Source organism: Megachile rotundata, chromosome 5, assembly GCF_050947335.1.
Source record: "Megachile rotundata isolate GNS110a chromosome 5, iyMegRotu1, whole genome shotgun sequence".
NCBI lineage: Eukaryota > Metazoa > Arthropoda > Insecta > Hymenoptera > Megachilidae > Megachile > Megachile rotundata.
Window position 1 is genome coordinate 10,620,054 of NC_134987.1, and position 19,330 is coordinate 10,639,383.

General features: G+C 39.1%; 1 protein-coding gene across 2 annotated transcripts in view; it reads right to left on the bottom strand.

Moving 5' to 3' along the window:
- The window catches only part of hwt (SH2 domain-containing adapter heavyweight), a 225,182-nt gene that overhangs the window by 50,514 nt on the left and 155,338 nt on the right, over positions 1-19,330 (bottom strand). For both annotated transcript variants that reach the window (XM_012291230.2, XM_076532099.1), the window contains one exon: positions 4,211-4,330. In XM_012291230.2, the coding sequence (XP_012146620.2) occupies positions 4,211-4,330 (120 nt within the window). The remainder of the gene's footprint in view (positions 1-4,210; positions 4,331-19,330) is intronic.

Here is a 19,330-nt window from a genome sequence, read left to right on the forward strand (position 1 = left end):
CGACATTTTACAAGCCCACGCTTGTACATCATTTATATTCTGTCTTCTTAATCCGTAAATATCAAGGATCGACCCTGTTGACAAATGTGTCGGGTTACGAGAAAAAAAGGTAGCGATCACGCGGTGATCAGGATGTGGGATTGTGTTTGAATAGTGTGATCGATGGCAGGAAAATTGTTGCCACTTTACTTTTCCTGAACACTGTGTACACTGTCGTTTAACGATCTTCTATCATGGTGTATCGCACCGCTAAATTAACAGCTGATCGATATAATCGAGTTGATAATCCATAACATTGCGCACGAAATAAAGAGAGAAATATGAAAAGCGTTTTATCCGAGTAATTACTGCGACTGGTTGGGGAAAATAAAGGTGGCAAAAAGGTCGTTCGATTATCGGGTCTCTGATGAATATTGAAATTTTCCCAGCGGATGAATATAAAACAGCGATTACGCGAATCAAGTTTGATGAAATATCGAATTCTCATTTTTCTGATCCTCCGCGGAATTATTTTCGGCAAAAATCAAGGTTAATGTTGAATTTGTCATCTGACTACAATTTTATTTTATAACGTGACATTAAAATATTTAAAACAAATTTTGTACACCTCCCTTTCACTGCAATTTATATAATTATAACTAACTTGTAACTATAGTAACGTGTAACTAACCTTCAGTTATTGACGTTCATTTATCTGTCGTCCATATAGTATTAACCCAACACGTATTCGCGCATTTGAAGTAATGTAGACTTCATCCTAGACCACAATCACCAGGAACAACTACATTACCGATCAACCAATAATCCTCGAGTTTAGTGGACTTTAATCCGATTGTCCGACCACTGTATTATAATTGACCCCAATTATTAGCTGGTCTGTAATCTCGCTACTTCATCGGGCGCGTGACTTTCACCGCATCCGGCAATTTGCGTTGCATTAGCGGAATGCATGAAATGCATAAACGAGGCATTACTGCGGGACTTCTAAACTCTCGAATTAGCTTCAACGATGACTATTTCGTTCTACACGCGAGTTAAATCGATAAGGCGATGTGAATCAAAAACGGGACATCGTTTGCAACCTTGGAAGCTTCGTGATCTTGCATAATGTCGCTCTCCAGCTAAGTACTGACGAATCTTCCTGTAGATGCTTAGCCTGCAAAGCTCGGGTGAAGACGTTGCCGATATACTCTTCAGAATGCGACCAACCATGCGATAATGTTCTTAACCATAGAAATAAAGAAATCAGCTGTTTCTGAGCGTCAAACTTTATGATGTTATTCATTTAATCCTTACTTACAATTTTTTTATGTAGGCTAACCTACAATTTTTTATGTAGTAAATTATTACAATGTGAAGATGAGAACACGAGTCACATATGAACTGTGTACGTCACGATTGTGGAACAATTGTCAATGTCAGCAATGCTCAATTTAATAAATATGTCGAGTATGTAAATATGTGAGGGAGTCTAAATTAATTCGTTGTAATGAAATCCGTTCACAACTCAATGTATTGCATCTGTAGCGAAAGGTACATTTGATAAATAGTTTCAATAGTCCAGATGTATATAGAAGTCGGAAAGCGAGGGCCATATATCCAACTGTCAATATACGCGTAGAACGCCCTGAAAGTCAGCTCACGAAAATACGAGGGTGGTCAAAGTGTCATAAATAACTGGAAGCGTAACGAGACACCAGTACTTCGATGCCATCGTCACCATAACTCTCGACAACAATGTTTATTACCCCGAGGAGGATCTGCAGCGATGTGAACCATTTTTACGAGTTGCTGTTATACCTCGGTATAGGTAGATTCTAAAATAACGTTTATCTTTGATCTGGTTATTGATCTACCTTTTAACCCTGTGAGCCATGTATATGTCAGATAAAAAATAAAATACAACAAAGCGAAAGATAACAAAATAAAAGATAGAAATATAACACGGCAAAATATAAAAAAATGGAAATGTAACAAAATAAAGGGTAACAAAATAGAAATATAACATGGTAAAATATAAGAAAATAGAAATATACCAAAATAAAAATATAAAATTTTAATATCAATGCGATGGAATCTATACAAAATAAAATTGTCGAGAATAAATGGTAAAATAAACCATAACCGAAACCATTACACTGCAATTCACATAGAATCCCCAGAACAATATCTTGATCCACTGTTTCTCATAACAGTGACAGACGATTCAAGCAGCGAAGAGTTAAACGTCCTGCGAAGCCCCGTCGCGTTTAGGAAACTATAAATCCTCCGTTTCACTTTCAACAGCCGCGACCGCGAAATTTTCAATGCGACAGGCACGCTCGCAACTTTCTCGAGGCGAGGTTCTTTGTTAGATGTGATAAATGCGACCTACAACGGTGGCCGACCTCACGCATAAAATAAAGCGCTAAAGTATTAAGTAGGGCTTACGAGCGGGAGTCGTAACGATTCACCCTCTTGAATCAAGTGGCGCCCGTTGCCTTCTCTTTTGTCGCTCCTGCTCGCACCCTCTGCCCGCTGCTATCGCGACCGAGCACTTTCGTCGAGGGATGCCTCGGTGACAACGAGGCGAACGAAACTTTTGTTCGATGCTACCAGGTGTCTCGACCCCCCTCAATGCTCACGCTTCTTTCCATCGTCTTCTTCGTCTTTACGACTCCTCCCTCGCGACCAGCCTAACCTTGCTTTTATGTCTCCTCGACCAAGTTTGCAATTTGTTGATGATCGCTACGCTTCGTTTCACGGTTGTATTTTATTCGGTCATCCGTAACTCTTATTTCTTTCTTTGCCACTTTACCATTCACTTCTCGTTTACGTAATACCATTTACTTGTTGATGCTTTTTATTATTTGTTGATCTTTATGCTTATATGCGAGGTTTTGGTATGTTCATTTTTTGGGGGAATTAAAAAATGCGATTGGTATAGACTCATAAATGTTGTAATAACTCAGTTGTATACTATATATGTTGTATGATATTTATGCTTCAAGATTTATTCTTCAAAATGAATTTTCTATTGACTCTTGCCTTTTTATGATAATAGAAGATAAAGATGATAGTAGCAATGCTAGAAGATGTTACTGTTGTTGATGATCAATTTAAATATTTGTAATTTTAAGATAGCTAACGTAACATGTTTGTTAACTGATATTATTCATTTATAAATATAATTACAATCAATGGTTTATTATTTTTTGTACAGTTTTAGTGTCTGTATGTATTTCACAAAAATAAGTATTACATCTACCATGATTTGATATGTTGATCATAATGTTGAACAAAAATTGTTGCATTTCATTATTACATGTTCTATAAACGCTTGCATCGTTCACAAACCGATTTTATCCAATATGTACAAACGTGTCAAGGCTGACCTACCCTAATTACACTAATTGATACTTAGGCTGTATAATTAGATAAACTTGAGAGTGGCTATCATGCAATACTGTCTCTATGTTTGATGTGTCCACAAATTTGTAAATAATTTGAATTTTTAACTTAATGTCCCGTTTTATCTCTATTTGCGGTTATGAAGGAGACCTAATTTCACGCGAAAAGTTACTTGCCGAGACAAAACGAAGCTAACATTCCACGTACGAGATAGTGTCAGTAAATGCCGAGATGTGACGTTCCAACGAGGACACCAGGAAGCATAGTCAAGGTGAGCTGTATTTCAACTTCACAAGCATTTAGACTTTGCGCTCGGGGCGAGCCTGAGCACCAGAAACTGAGTGCTGGAACAATTATAAGCACCGCCGGAAGTCACCCTCACCCTTTGCCCCCTTTCGACCGCCCTACTCGCACGCTTCCCTTCGTCCTTCCGTTTCGTTCTTCCTACTCCATCGTGTTGCGAGAACGGTCCTCAACCTTCCCCCCACACACCCTCTATGCTACCATGCCCAGCGGGTATTTTGTCACCACCGTAATTATATTTCTCCCTTCAACCAATTCTTCGACAGCCAGGGAAAATATCAATACCGCCGTTAAACGACGCGGTGAATCCTGAATCGATGCTGAAGACCGGGGGCGATAACCATAGGCTAAGATCAGATGATTCTTGTACGACTTATCGCGTGACATTTCGATCACGATTATTTGACTTGTTGAATATTTATGAAGGAAAATATAACACAAGAACTTTTTATTTTTTTTATTAAACCTTTCTCTCAGGTACACTAACTGAATATTATATTATCGAACAAATACTCACGTTTTCAATGGTAGGACTAGGCAAGGCCCATTGAACCGTGGATGTTGTGGCGGCAGCGCTCGCAGGACGTCTCTTATTCACAAAATCGACTGGCAGACTATAATCGTCGCACAGAGATACCTGCAAACATAAATGCAACACATTACAATTAACGATTCACGTCTCCGTTAATGATACGTTTATTAGCGCGTTGAAATTCTGTATTGTTAAATGAGCATCGCCAGTAATTTGCATCAAATATTTCACATGACTGATTACAAAAATTTATGAATAGCATTGCTATTGCATTAATTAGTAAAGCATTTAATTAACAAACATTTGATATTTATTTACATGTAACAGTTTTGTGATATTCATCATTTTATGATGCACGTATTTTAATGCAGCTTACGGTAAATATACCCGTCATCGATCCCATTGGTGTCAAATTGCCAATTTTATTTCATTAAAAGTATCAAATGTGATCCACTGACCAAAATCTTCAAACATCGAAGTTTGGAATATTTTATTAAATTGCTCTTGTATAAACATATTTGGTAATAAATTTCTACTGTAAGGTGTATCTTCATAGGGTGAATTATGAATTACCGGTCTATATTATATATTCGTCAATTTCATAAAAGAAGATATACAAAAAGCTATGTGATGCATTAGTAAAATGAACATGTAATATGCGACTAACATTCAAATTATATGAAAAGAATTTCTAATTATTATCTTATTATAATTATTATAGAATATCTTATTATAATGTTTGAATAATACTTCCATGCAGGTAAATATTCATCTAAAGCCGATCTCAAAACACAAAGGACCCAACGTTCTATCCTTAATACCGTATAACAATTTTGTCAGAAAACCTACTTCCGATCGATCACATTCTTGCACGCGCAATAACGAGGTCATCTCCCTCGCGCATTTTCTGATATCGAGTACCATCGATAGAGGAACGAGTATCCAAGTAAATTCCGATTCCGGCGCAGTTTCGCAAAAGCCGATACCTTACCATGTTTCCGTACATCCCGGCAACAAAGTCTAAAATCAATCACTCGTCAGCTAAGCGCCGAGCGAAAAAATACTGGCTGGCACGGTCGTTAAAGAGACATTTCCGAATTAATTCGGATAATCGTTCCGACGCACGCAGGAAGTCCCTCGTTCGCAACAATTTCTCCCCCGCGGCAAAAAAGGAAGAAATTATCCCGGCGGCGCGTTAATCCCCCGGACGGTAGCCTCCCAAGGCACACCGGATGCCTCGGCTCGCAAATTCTCCGATGGAGAAGCGTAAAAACAAAAATCGCGGGAATAAAGAATGGTCGAACGGCGGATAAAGACCGAAAGAGGGGGCGGGTGCGTCGGAGGGGTGAACCTGCACGGGGGGTGCCGAGTAGCGCGAGGATTCCTGCCACTCGACAAATCGCAGGGTAAGCACCCGAACCCCTCGAACCCCGGCCCTAGGTCCCAATCGTCGACTGGACCGGCTCATCAGCGATATTTACTGTCTGCCAAGAGAATCGATCTATTGACGGTCGCATCTACAGCCACCCCTTGTCTTCTCGACCCCACCCCAGGACAGTGTACCCGCAGCCATGGCCCACCACCTACGTCTGTGCATGCATATAAATCGAGACAATCGCGGATCCCCGGGGGCGGCTTATCGCGCTGGAGTTGAGCCGCGGAGGGGTGGCCGAAGCGAGCTAGCGCCCCAGGGAGACCAGGACACCCAACCTATCGGCGGTGCGACAGAGACGGACAGATATGGACTGGGAACACAGAGAACGGGTTCGCTACCGAACAGAGACCCTACATGCAAATGGTCCGCATTTATTGTAAGCAAAGAGTGCCGTATGAATATGTGAAGTGGGAAATGAAACAAAAAAAAAGACCAGCAGCGGAGGGTGGAAAGTAAGACCCGGCGGATTGAACGAAAACGGAAATGGCCGGGACAAACTGATATTCGTGTTCTTGTTCGACTTTGGAGATACAATAGAGGAGCAGATAAAATGTGGACTGAAAAAGATCAGAGGGGTTTAACGATCGGGACTGTTGAGACTTCGGGGTGACAGTTAACGCGCTGAATGGTGCTGACGGGCATGATAAATTTAATTTGATTATAGAAGCAACAAGAAATTGGTGAAAATTTAATTTACAAAGATTTTAAATTAATTTCTAAAATATAGTAGATGAAAGTTACAGTAGGTGCTCCATAGTATTTCATTAATACATATGTTACAAACATGTGTATGAATTCCGAAGATACAATTTTTTTCGTTGATGCTACCCCTAATTTTGATTACAAAATTGTATATCTAAATGTACATATACTGCTTTTCTTATTTGTTTCATACTCTTATACGACATGTATGTATTTTGTGTTTGCCTTTACGTATCTATACACATGTGGATATCACATGAAGGAATGCTTAGAGCAGTAGAGCATTAAGTATAGCTGACTTTATGAAGGCACAGCTAATACGATTAAATTACGAACAACACTCACTTACTCTGAAACAGTGCAATTACCACGCGAGCGGAATTAATTATGCGACGGTGTTTCGCGCGGATTGAAAGCTTCGCCAACAGTTGCGAAACGCGACCACAGAGTAACGAAGCAACTATTTTACGCTTTTTCACTGGGAACGCGAATTTACGTGGACAATCAGAATTGTAGATTCAACATTCCGTGCTGGTCGTACAAATACACTACACGCCATTTCCGCATCGCAAAAGTCGACGCTAACAGACGGAATTTCTCGAATACCAAGTGATTGCGATGAAATTTGCGGAATTTCAGGATTTGGGGATTTGGGGGTTTGGGGATTTGAGGACTTGGGGATTTGGGGACTTGGGGATTTGGGGATTTGGGGAGTTGGGGATTTTGGGATTTGGGGGATTTGGGGATTTGAGGATTTGGGGATTTGGGGATTGGGGGATTGGGGGATTGGGGGAATTGAAGATTTGGAGATTTGGAGATTTGGAAACTTGGAACTTGGGAAAGTGGAATTTGAAGACTTGGAACTTGGGAAAGTGGAATTTGGAGATTTGGAACTGGGGAAAGTGGAATTTGGGGATTTGGAACTTGGGAAAGTGGAATTTGGAGATTTGGAACTGGGGAAAGTGGAATTTGGGGATTTGGAACTTGGGAAAGTGGAATTTGGGGATTTGGAACTTGGGAAAGTGGAATTTGGGGATTTGGAACTTGGGAAAGTGGAATTTGGGACTTTGGAACTTGGGAAAGTGGTATTTGGGGATTTGGAACTTGGGAAAGTGGAATTTGGGAATTTGGAACTTCAAAAAGTGGAATTTGGGAATTTGGAACTTCGAAAAGTGGAATTTGGGGATTTGGAACTTGGGAAAGTGAAATTTGAAGATTTGGAACTTGGGAAAGTGGAATTTGAAGATTTGGAACTGGGGAAAGTGGAATTTGGGGATTTGGAACTTGGGAAAGTGGAATTTGGGAATTTGGAACTTGGGAAAGTGGAATTTGGGGATTTGGAACTTGGGAAAGTGGAATTTGGGAATTTGGAACTTCGAAAAGTGGAATTTGGGAATTTGGAACTTGGGAAAGTGGAATTTGAGGGTTTAGGGATATAGGGATTTAGTCATAGGTGGATTTTTAAATTTGCAAAATTTGGAGATTAGGTATTAGGGGATTTGGAGATCTAAATGTTTCAGAATTTGGAGATTTAGAAATCTAGAAACTTGAGAATTTATCCCATAAAAAATTCTAAAATGTGACACTTGGACATCCAAGAATTTGGACACTTGGAGATCTAAGAATCTAATCATCTGCAAATTTAAAAATCTAAAAATTGTATAATCTAATATATTCGATACACGGTTCATAATATAATTTATCAACGTGTTCACTAAAATCCGAAGTGGGACACATAGACATTCCTAATTAGCATAGTATTTCTTGAACTTGTCAGGCTTCGGTGTAAGTAACCGCAACCCCCTATGCGGAGCAGAAATACTTCCTTTCCCGAGGAAGCCAAATACGAAGTAGGCCGACAGGCTATCCTACAGGGATGGCCAATGGAATCTGGAGAAACCGCCAAATAGCCTGAAGCTAAAGGGTAACGTTTCACCGTTTCAAATTATAGCCGTTTGGGAAGGGACTGGCGTCACAGGACACATCGTATCCGTCTTTTAGAGCAATATTCGCTGGGGAGAAGTTTACTTTCCCCCAGTTGGTGTATTCCGTTTCCGTTTTTCATTACGTGCATCGGTTTTGCCCGGAGTTCAATTTTCATTCTCTTTTATCGTCAATACAAATTGATCGTGACGGAAATGTCAAGTTTATTTTGGACTCTTGCTGTCTATAAAATTCTCACGTAACTTATAAACTACCTAACTTATAAATTTGCAAAATATTTTAAACTTATAAAATAGATACTTGTAATTTATTTAAAATTCCATCGTTACTTCATCTTTAATATAGAATTTAAAATTTGATTTTTACTATTAAAATTTTTTTATTATTTAAACAAGGTGTTTGTAATTTATACATATAGTATTTAGAATATAGAAACTGATTGAAACTAATCAATGTTGTATGCAAATCTGCAAGTGAATTGATGAGACAGTATAAAAAAATTGAGAATTTGGAACCTGGTTTAAAATAATCAACGTTGTATGTACATCTGCAAGTAAATTGATCAGACAGTATAATAAAAAATGCGAAATAAATTAATCTAGTATGAATGTATAAAATTAATAAATGTTGTATGGCACATGAAACATCAGTTTCCGTCCCAATCAATTTGAACAATTACCCGTGACATTGAAACGCGGGAAAAGAATTATCTTCATCGATCATTTTCACCGAATATCTGGCATCATTTTCTGCCTTTTATGTTCTCGGGAACGTGAGATCTAATGTAGTTTTATAACGAGCGAAGCAGAATTTTATCGAGCATCGTAATAAATCATGGCAACTCAGTCGTTCAAGCTTCGCTTAACAGATTCTTTTCGTGCCGTTGACGCGTTCGAAGCTGATTCGCTTTCTCATAAATCTTCGGGGCAACGTAAATTCCACGGCTGGTACGAAAGCCCAGTGAATTCTCGAGTGCCGACATTTATGAAGTGGCCGCGGTTGCTCGACGCTTTTTTTCCAAAATAATAGGAGTTCCTTCATTAGAAATTACTCGAGCGATGGAAAAGGGCCACGACAACGGAAGCTCGCGAACAATGAAAATTATTACGATCGTTTCACCGAAAAACTCGCGATTTATCGTCTACGCAAAAGATTTATCTCTGACATTTTTTTCAGACTGTTCACCCCAAAAATCATTTCGTTGTTTTTTGAATATCCTTTCTCGAAAAAATCTACGGGACTATTATTCATGTCGAGTCATTATCAGTCCTTTGTTTCGTGTGCAATAAATTGTGCGGCATTTTTCAAATGCGGATATAAATAAAAATTGCGGAACGAAAATTGAAGCTCTATTGTCTGGCGAGAAAAATAAATTTTAGCTTCTGAAACTGAATAATAAATTTTCTACTTTATGGCAGATTCAACACCAAATAAATCTTGTTTATCTTATGCTCGAAATAAATTATTAGAGAAGAATGTTCGAATGAAATTTAATAAAATATGTACAATTCTATTAAGAATTTGTTAATTCGAAACTTGAAATATTTGCATAAACATTCTACATTTTTATCGAAATTTTCGCACGAGGCTTTCAATTCTACCATTTAGAGAATAGACTGAAAAGCGAACAAAAATTTGAATGCTAAAGAATCTGCTACCCTATTCTTTAAAAAATACCAAATCGTCATGTTGGTTTAAGCTTACGTTGAAACATGGAGTTTCATTTATCGAATGTTTTGTTTAGTCACTAAAAACATTACGTATATAAAAAAAAGTAACAAGAAGTAAACATTTCTGAAGCACTGTTTGCGTGCAATCAAAGTCCAAAACCCCGTCCCAATTGCACGACCCACCCTGTATATTTCACAAGTTTCTGCCGAAACAAACACTCGGTTCTGAGAGCAGAAACGCGAACAAAGCGGAATATGAAAAAGTGTTCGCTCGAAAAGTTCTATTCCCCACAGTATCGAGCCAATATACGAGCGTTAATTCCATTCATCGACTCTCAGGGAGGCAAAAATAAAAAAAAAAAGAGTGGACGCGCGCGAGGGTGAAACTCCCCTCCGCGATTTCATCGAAGGAAACGCGACGTAACACGCGAAAAGGCATTCCACGTGGCCGAGATTAAGCGGGAATATTTAGCAAATGTTTCGCATAAATCAAAGCGGCGCAATATGTTTCGAGTTCGAAGCGAGGCTATGTAAATTCATGGTAATATCAACGGCCACCCCGCGGAGAGAGCGAGAACTTTCGACTCCTGTCGCGGGAAGAGGAACGAGCTGAACGGGGAGTTAAATGAACGGAAGGAAGTTAGACGGGGGTAAATTCGTGAGAACGACCGAATCGAGTATCAAATAACAAGAAAAGACCCTAACTGCATCGTCTCCGGTTCAAATTCTATAAACTGACATCTCTGGATACACTATGTATTTATTCAGTTCATAAGTTTAATACAAATCACTTCTATGGCTCCGTTATCGAATGCTAACATGGTTTATATTTGCTTATGATTATTTATGATGACAGAGATTTTTGAATTCGACAGAGAATATAATGAAAATTATAATATAATGTAACTATAATATAATGTATAATAATAATATAATGTAATATAATGTAGAGAAACAGATACATGTAACGAAGAAACATATAATGAAATATAATATATAATATTATTATATTATTTTTCATATATAATGACAAACAGAAAAATCTTCTATAAACTTTTAAACAGTGAATTATTTTTGTCATTTGCTAAAAGTGAAATATTTTTGTTAAAATTGTTTATATTATTAACCCTTTGCACTCGAAGGTAATTTGACTGTTTACAAACAGGAACTTTAAAACGTAGTTAAAAAGTTAAATGAATTTTCTCGAGATTATTATTTCTTTACTAATAATTTCCACTATTGTTTGTTTCACTATGTTTATACATCATACGTGTCATGTTATAGAATCAGTTAAAAAATGCTTATTTAAAATTATTGTATTAAATATAATGGTGACTGTGAGTCACCTCTCGAGCGCAAAGGGTTAAAAGATGAAATATCAACACGTACCTTACAGACTGATACACATAAGAAACTTGAACGTAAGAACTGATATTATGATCAGATAAAAATTGAGTCCAGACGATTCTCGTATCTAAAAATGCTCGAGACTAAAAATCGAGGAAGGTACAAGAAGCATATTGATAGAAGAGGAATAGTATAGAGAAGGAGTGGAAGACTAGAGACGATAGAAAGAGGAGGAGAACGAGTAAAGCCCGAAGAGGGTAGCGAGCGCGTATTTCATGAACCCCTAAAGCAGCCCTAAGCATTGCTGCAACCGCCACAATCCCATTCATTCTCTTTATGGGCTCCCAAGTATTCGGGAGCGGGCTTGAATAAATCGGAAATTTGCCCCGGGGAAACGGGCCACCCCCGACCCCCTCCGCGATTTACCCACGACTTTCGAACTGGTCATTCGCATTCGCCACCCTCCATGTGTAACGAGCTTTAGCTCGACTTGTCATTTTGTAGCCTGTACAAGCGATAACTTTTGCTCGAACGCGCTTGCACAGGTACCTAATTGGCGCGGAAATTATTCACTAATTTAACTGAATGGTGTTAAATATCGGCTCTTCTGCACAAAATCTCCTGATTTGCATATTTGAAATATTTAGTTCTTCGGGTCGTATCTTTACTCGATGTAGTCATTTGAATTTTTATTTTGTAACAAACCGATCGAATAATAAACTGTCACATAATAACAAATATAATCTGGAAATTGTAAATTTTATGTGTGAACTGTACGACGCAGTTTATGGCTCCCAATGACGCGGAGATCGCAATCAAAATTATACGAGCATGAACATAGTTAACAAGTAGAACTATGACAGTGAAAATGAATCGAAACAATCCACCAGTTCGCCAACAGAGTTTCATAAAACTATGATGAAACAGCAGCATCCATTTCTGTGTCTAACTATTCAGAGAACGTGCTTCGTGAGTGAAATGCTCAGAGCTATTTACCGAGCAGAATATCACGCGAGACAGAAGCTATAAAACACCGCGTTAAACTCTTCATAATTCTCGCCGAGCACCGTTCTGTTGTTCTACGGTGTTTTTTTAATTTAATCCCGAAGGGACGTGTGAAGAATATGACGAGTTTGCTAAAGCACGATACTTTCATATAGTAAATTTCCGAGGAAAATCGAAGCCTATTACACGTTGTACGGTGTTGAAAACATGATGAATGGAAGTGAGTTGCATCAGTTGAATCATGCAAACAGATCGATCACGATAACGCAATTAACCCTGAAGTTAGAAGGGCTGTAACTTGAATAGCTAAGGGTTGATGCCTGAACAGAATTTCTAAACGCTCGTTAGTAAACTGTAAATTTAGCATTTCACGAGCTAATTTGCATGTGAATCGGGACACGTAAACCATGCCGTGATCCAATTATCATTCTTAATCCGTTACATAAAAATCGGGTTTAAAGCATGCTGTAATGTGTACTGATTGAATCATTTGAAGATTTATATGCATCCTCTGTCACATTGTTCAATTAAAAAAAAAATGTTTGGCAGTAATTTCAATGTTCAGCTTTGATATATTGTTCATGCACATATCACTTTTATTTATCACATCATCGTCACTCAATTTATAAAGTAGACTATATCTCTTCTCCATATAATTTTTATTACATCATCGATTACAGAAATGCTCTCCCACAAAATTCCTTAACGAATTCTGTCTCCCGCAAAGCAAGAAATAGAGGCAAGCAAACAGAAAAGAGGAGTTACCCAACGACGGAGCTAATCGTGATCAACGACGAGTGAAAGGTCTCGAATTCGAAATCTCCGAAGCAAAGGATCTCCATCTTGAACTCGCAGATATATGGTCCTCGAGCCGGTACAAGGTAAACGCGTTAAAGTTTCACGAAGAAGGAGACCAGTCTGGACACAAGAGTGAACTTACTCGAGGCTATTCAACATCGTTTTCGTAGAGTACGTACACGATGGCTCCTCGGATTGGTTCTGCCCTTTGCAAAGAGTCCCTGAATCGAGCCTACTCTCTCGAGTTCGCTCGTTTTTCTTCGTTCGTTACGTTATATTAGTCGACCCCTAACGTCCGTCCAACTGAAAAATCATCCAATCGTCGAAATGATGGAGCCATGTGTCACTCGCGAATGAAGCATAAACAAGGAAAAGCTGATGAGGATTCGCGGAAAATGGCAGTTGTCTTTCAGACATTTTGCTAACTTCGGGACAGAAGGAATCTGTTGATGGAAATTCGAATGATTTGCTGTTGGGAATAATTTTAAGGTTAAACGCGAACTATCAATGTTATCAATTGAAACAGATTAGTCAATGTTTGAATTTAAAAATAATAAATGTTTGAATTTTAAAAATAAATCTATAGTTGAAAATATACAACATGTACTCGTTAATTTTTACAAAAATCAATGTAGTGATTAGTTCGATACAGCGTGTTCTACGTTCCCGAAACACAAAAGCAAAGTTAACAAAAGACCGTCATACGAACAAGACACGAAGTTAATCGACGTAGAACGACTCAATCAGGTATCGTTCAGAGCAAATACCGTCGAAGTTGAATGAAACGAAAGAAGAAGAGAAGGAGTAGGCTAAGAATTCTGTGATTTCACGAGTCCGGTAGTCCCTTCGTCTTCATTTAAACGGATCCACGTGTCCCTCGTTGCTTTTCGTGTCCTTTGGTCCTTCCAATCGGACAGAAATGTGCCACCGAAGGACCACAGGCCTTTTTGTCGCATTTCCAGACCCTCGTAAGGTCACGAAGGGTCGTGGGTTCTTCAAAGAGAGCGAAACTCGCCTCAAAGTCGAAGAAGAAACTCAACCTCCGTAGAACGGGTGGAAACGGTTCTATGGAATAAAATGGCGGACTAGGGGTTGTCACAACGCTCTCTAATCGGCCGGTACCTTTACAGTTAGCCTTCCGTCTTTCTTCCCCTTTGTCCATACACAACTACCTACAAAGGTTCTTTGGCGAGTTCCTTGAAGATGAAAGAAAGCTCTTGAATATTACCGTCTCTATTTAATCATCCACGACTTCACCCTTCGGAGATGGGCTTTCGGACGATATACTTTCGTGAAATCGCTCGAAAATTTTCTGATTTAATACCAATATTTTACTCGTTACACTCTTCAAATTATTCTAAATAACATTTATTTGGATTCTACATTCGTATATCACATCATTCTAAACGAATCACCGAAGAATAAATAAAATTCACGATAATAAACTCCATAAAATATTTAAAAGCTTCAGATGTCTCCTATAAAGTGTTTCAAATATGCCCATATTTCTCCACGTAGTGAATTGATTATAAATCTCCACCTAAAACGTGAAAAATCGTCCTTGGAGTCTGTTGACCCACAAAATCGCATCCCCCATACAGAGAATCATCACTCTTGCCATCACATCGAACCATAAATATCATTTATCTCTTAATGCGCGTGTCGTGTATTTTTCCAACGTTTTATCTCCGCCTTTTTCCTCGTCCACCGCACGCGATCTTATCGGGAGGAAAACTTTCGACAAGACAGACCATCGTCAACTCTTGCGAAGGGATGAAGAACCACCCTCGACTCGCAAGGACCTCCGGCACCGCGAAGGTCCTCAATTATACGGATGCTACGACAAGTACGAACCCCGAGATCTTGAGAAAGTTCGACTTCGTGATCCTTACGAGTTGCGTGTCAGCCGGCGAACACTCGGTTCGTCCAACTCCAGGTGGACGAATTACAGAGGATCGTTAAAGTTCCAGGACGCGGCGAACGCTTAAGCCGGGTTCCTCGAAAATGTCCCTTCAGGTAAAAGTTGAAGAGCTTCTTCGGATAAAATATACGAATTCGCCGCGATGAATGCGTTCGCCGAGTGTGGAGGGTGGAACGACCCCGAGCTAAGTTTCGGCGGTGACGAGATTGAATTACGCGAACACGAATTTCTGGAACATCAGAAGTTAAAGGGGAGCTGTAATTTTAGGTGGAAATATTGTGATAGTTGATTGAACGAAGAACAAGATTTATAAATTGATAAAACATTCATTTTTTGAAGAGTCCAATATATCAATCAAAAAGAATCATCTCTTCAGATGTTAACACTTTAATGCATGAGCTTAACAGTCTTGACAATAAGGTTGCTGTTTTTGGACACTCATAAATGTTTGTAAGAGAATGATCTTTTATATAAATATATAATATATATAAATATACTTTGTATTAAAAAATGTTAATGGTTTTTGTTATTACAACTCTGCTGCAGTACGTAAATATTCATATATGATTTTGTCAAGCTGCATCTAACTCATAGGACAAACTTGCAAATCCTCAATAATGTTTAAAAAATTGTCTTCTAAAATACATTCATAATTAAATGAATTCCAGTCAACCCTCATCCCGAAATTAATTTATGTAACATTACTAAAAAAATTCACTATTGAACTACATTCATAAAGTATATGAAAGTTGAATATACGGTGCAGCCTTGACCTTATAAGGGTCGAAAAACGAGTAGCGTCCACATAAAAAAGTTTGTGAAGGCATAATTTATAAAGGTAGATGTACCAAGAAAAAGGGAGACGAAACATTTCCCGGAGCTAGGTCTAGCACGTAGGCGTTTAACCACCGTCCATTACCTTCGATGGTTGAGTCGTCTCGCGATAATCTCAGCAGCCCACGGCAACGGGACGCTAGTTGCGCGAAGGGGTTGAACCATGCTGCAGCCCCTGCAGATACTCACACACGTACACACTCTGAGGAGTTACCACCCCTCGACTGTAGATACTCGTAGAAACGGCGTGATTGTTCCGCCGGTTTCTCTATTGGGATAAACGTCGACCCCTCCTTATCACCCCTTATCCTATGATGGAGAGGGTCCTTCCACAGTCGCGGGAACGGAACCCCATTGCCTAAGGGGCTGCTAATTGATTTTAGAAGTTCCTCCTTCGGGCCATCCTCTATACTCTGCCGCTCTTGTACCCCTTAGGTGGAGTTTTCGGGAAAGACATGTTCCCTATCGTCACGTTGAAAGAGTCCTGTTTCTAAGTCGTCTTAGAGATTCTCTGGGAACCAGCATCCACCTTGTTTCTACCCTTGTTTCTCGTTAAACGGAGCTCAACCCTCTTTTCCGTAAGGAAATCGAACTTCTTACAAGGAAAATCGGGCATGCTTGTGGAAACCTTGCTATTGTGGGGGTTCAAGAAGCTTTTGAGTTGCTTTGGAGTTTATCAAATTTCCGAATTTCTTAAACTTCTAAACTCTCAGTATTGCCCTTTTCCCTTCAAGAACCGAACGCCAGTATAAATAGTAGTAAACGATAAAAAGGTCAAAGGGTGCGCCAGGAAGGAAGCCGTAACCTCTTTATGGATTAAAATAGCAGCAAGAAGGAAAAGCAACCTAAAATTTGCACGCTTGAAGGCCGACGAAATCTCCAGAAGCTCGTGGTACCAGAGTGACCTTGAACGGCAAAATATACCTCGGAAATAACCACAACGTTGCGAGACCGTTCCAAAAGATGAAGACTGTTCTACTTGGCCTGGTAGCCTGAAACAATACGGGCCGTAAGGAGGCTACGACTGAAAGCTTCAAATATTCCTGTTTTTCGCGCGACTCTTTCAGACGTCGACAAATCGCGCGTAAGAGGGTGCAACATCAAAAGAGAAGCAGCGAAACAGAACCGCGGCTAGTAGACGGCCTCGGCTTTAACGATGCAATCAAGCAAATCGTAGGAAAGGCACGATACTTAAAGAGAGCTGACGCGAAGAACTCACGGTGATAACAAGACACAGGACCTTGAGGGCATCTCGACTGGGCGGAACCACTCGGTGAACTTGCTGGGAAAAAAAAGAGGAGAAAAAAAAAGGTGGAAGGAGTTCGCTTGCCAGTCGTAATCACCGGCACTGCAACAATGCAGCCCCCGAGGCTCGAGTTCTTTTCCTCTGCCCCCTCGAACCCCCCAACCCCATCACGACACCCCCGCTGTCGCCTCGCTGTCTTCTTCGTTGTCGCGAAAGCCAGCATTCATTCTGTTTCCTCTCTGATAGCGTCTGTAGCCGGGCTCGCGAACACCCGAACATCCAAACGGACCGCACAATAAGCTTCCGGTTTATTAAAATCCACCCTTCCACGTCGACTTGCCAGTCGCGATCACCTGTGAACTATCCGCCCAGCGGATATTCGCCTACTACGGCGACATCCAACTGAAATGCTCCCTCAATGGACGTCGACCATCTGATGAGAAATAATAGAGAAAGTTTGGCCGACGCTGTTTACATGCTGCTTTTTTATGGTATCGGGGTGTGAAGCGGAATGATTGTTTTGGAGTTGCTTCTGGAAGAGACATTGGGACTTCTGGTCGCTGAAGAAATCGATATATTTGTATGAGATGTGAGAACGTTGTGGTACATGGAGAGTTGCAAGTTGCAAGAAGCGGTAATCGAGGTAATTCGTGTATGATGGATGACATATGGATTCACATATGTGTTCTATCAATACTTTTTCACTGTCGATGTTTAATGAGGATGTTGATAGTATGAACAGTCGTGAATATGGAAATTTTTGAATTTGAGTTGTGTCGACATTAGAATAGAAAGACTTAGAGAACTTAGAAATTTGATGGTTTGACAATTTGAAAATACTAAAATTTAAACATTCACATCTAAAAAATTCATATTAACTTGTTCATTTATAAACTTGCTCAGCCTTACTAGATAATAGCAAAATGATAGCAATAATCTTATCTACAAAGTAATAAAAATAAAGTGTATCTATTTCGAAGAAACTGCAGTCTTCTTCCTCAAATGACTTCGATAAGCACCGATAGGAAAGTTGAAGTTTTCAAAGTTTGCAAAGTTTATCGCAACGTTTTCCACTAAATACAGGTCATCACAGCAAGAAGTAATTAAATCAATTTCAAAGAGGACGTCGAAAGTAAAAATCCGTGATGGCTTTTGGACAAGTTAAAGCTTTGCTCGAAATTAATATTGGTCGATCGATTGAAACGGATGCTTTCCAATTCGATTGCTTTATTGCTGCCTATCCGGATTGAAACACTGCTTTGTCGAACTTGAAGAATGTCATAAATGGTGGTATTGGAAATCATTACACTCATTCCAGTTTCAATAAAATATTGATAGAACTAGCTTAAATTGAGGTATAATATCTCTGTGACATGGAAACCTTGCAAAGTAGTCTCATGAAATTTCATCGAAATTTACCATATCAATGTATTTCGATTGAATATCTAAATTAAGGCTGAACGTTTCCGACACATAAATTTAAATAACCTTCCTGATGAATTCATTAATACACCCCTAAATCCGTGCTATTCTTTGTACGACATTTTCTCGTCTTTTTTGTTCTTACACGTATTTACACGTGGATTTTGGTTCTTTTAATAGAAACTTTAGTACGGAAATAAATTATTAAATTGCAGAGGATGTACTGAAGTTAATAGAAAAGTTATTCTTAGAAAATTTACATGATATATTAAAAGATATTGAGAGTATTTATCAACCATATCTATCTTCAATCTTTTACAAAATTTTCATTCACTGCTTTCAGTACGTATACCATATTTGATGTACGGAAATCGATAATGTCAATGGGATGAAAATTTAAATTTAATGTAAATACTGCTGAACAAAATGAACACTAAAATTGAACGAGTTATAGAAATAATTGCATAGAACAACAAATATTTCTGAACTACTTCAAAACGAGCTTAATGTATCGAGTTTAATTATTGGTACGCTCTCTGCAGAATTTAAGGATTTCATAGGGCTTAGGTTAAAACAATTGTTGCGGAAGTACTAATTTTCCTTAAGACCTTTTAGGCTTTACCTAAGTAGCGAGAATATTCTCTGTAGGGAATACAGTTCAAAGGTAGACTCAAACTAAAATTTCGACTCCCACCTGAATATCTAAAATCCGCGAAAAAGGACAACCGCCTTCCTTTCTCACCCTCGCGACGCTAAATCGTCCATTAACGCGCAGTGAACC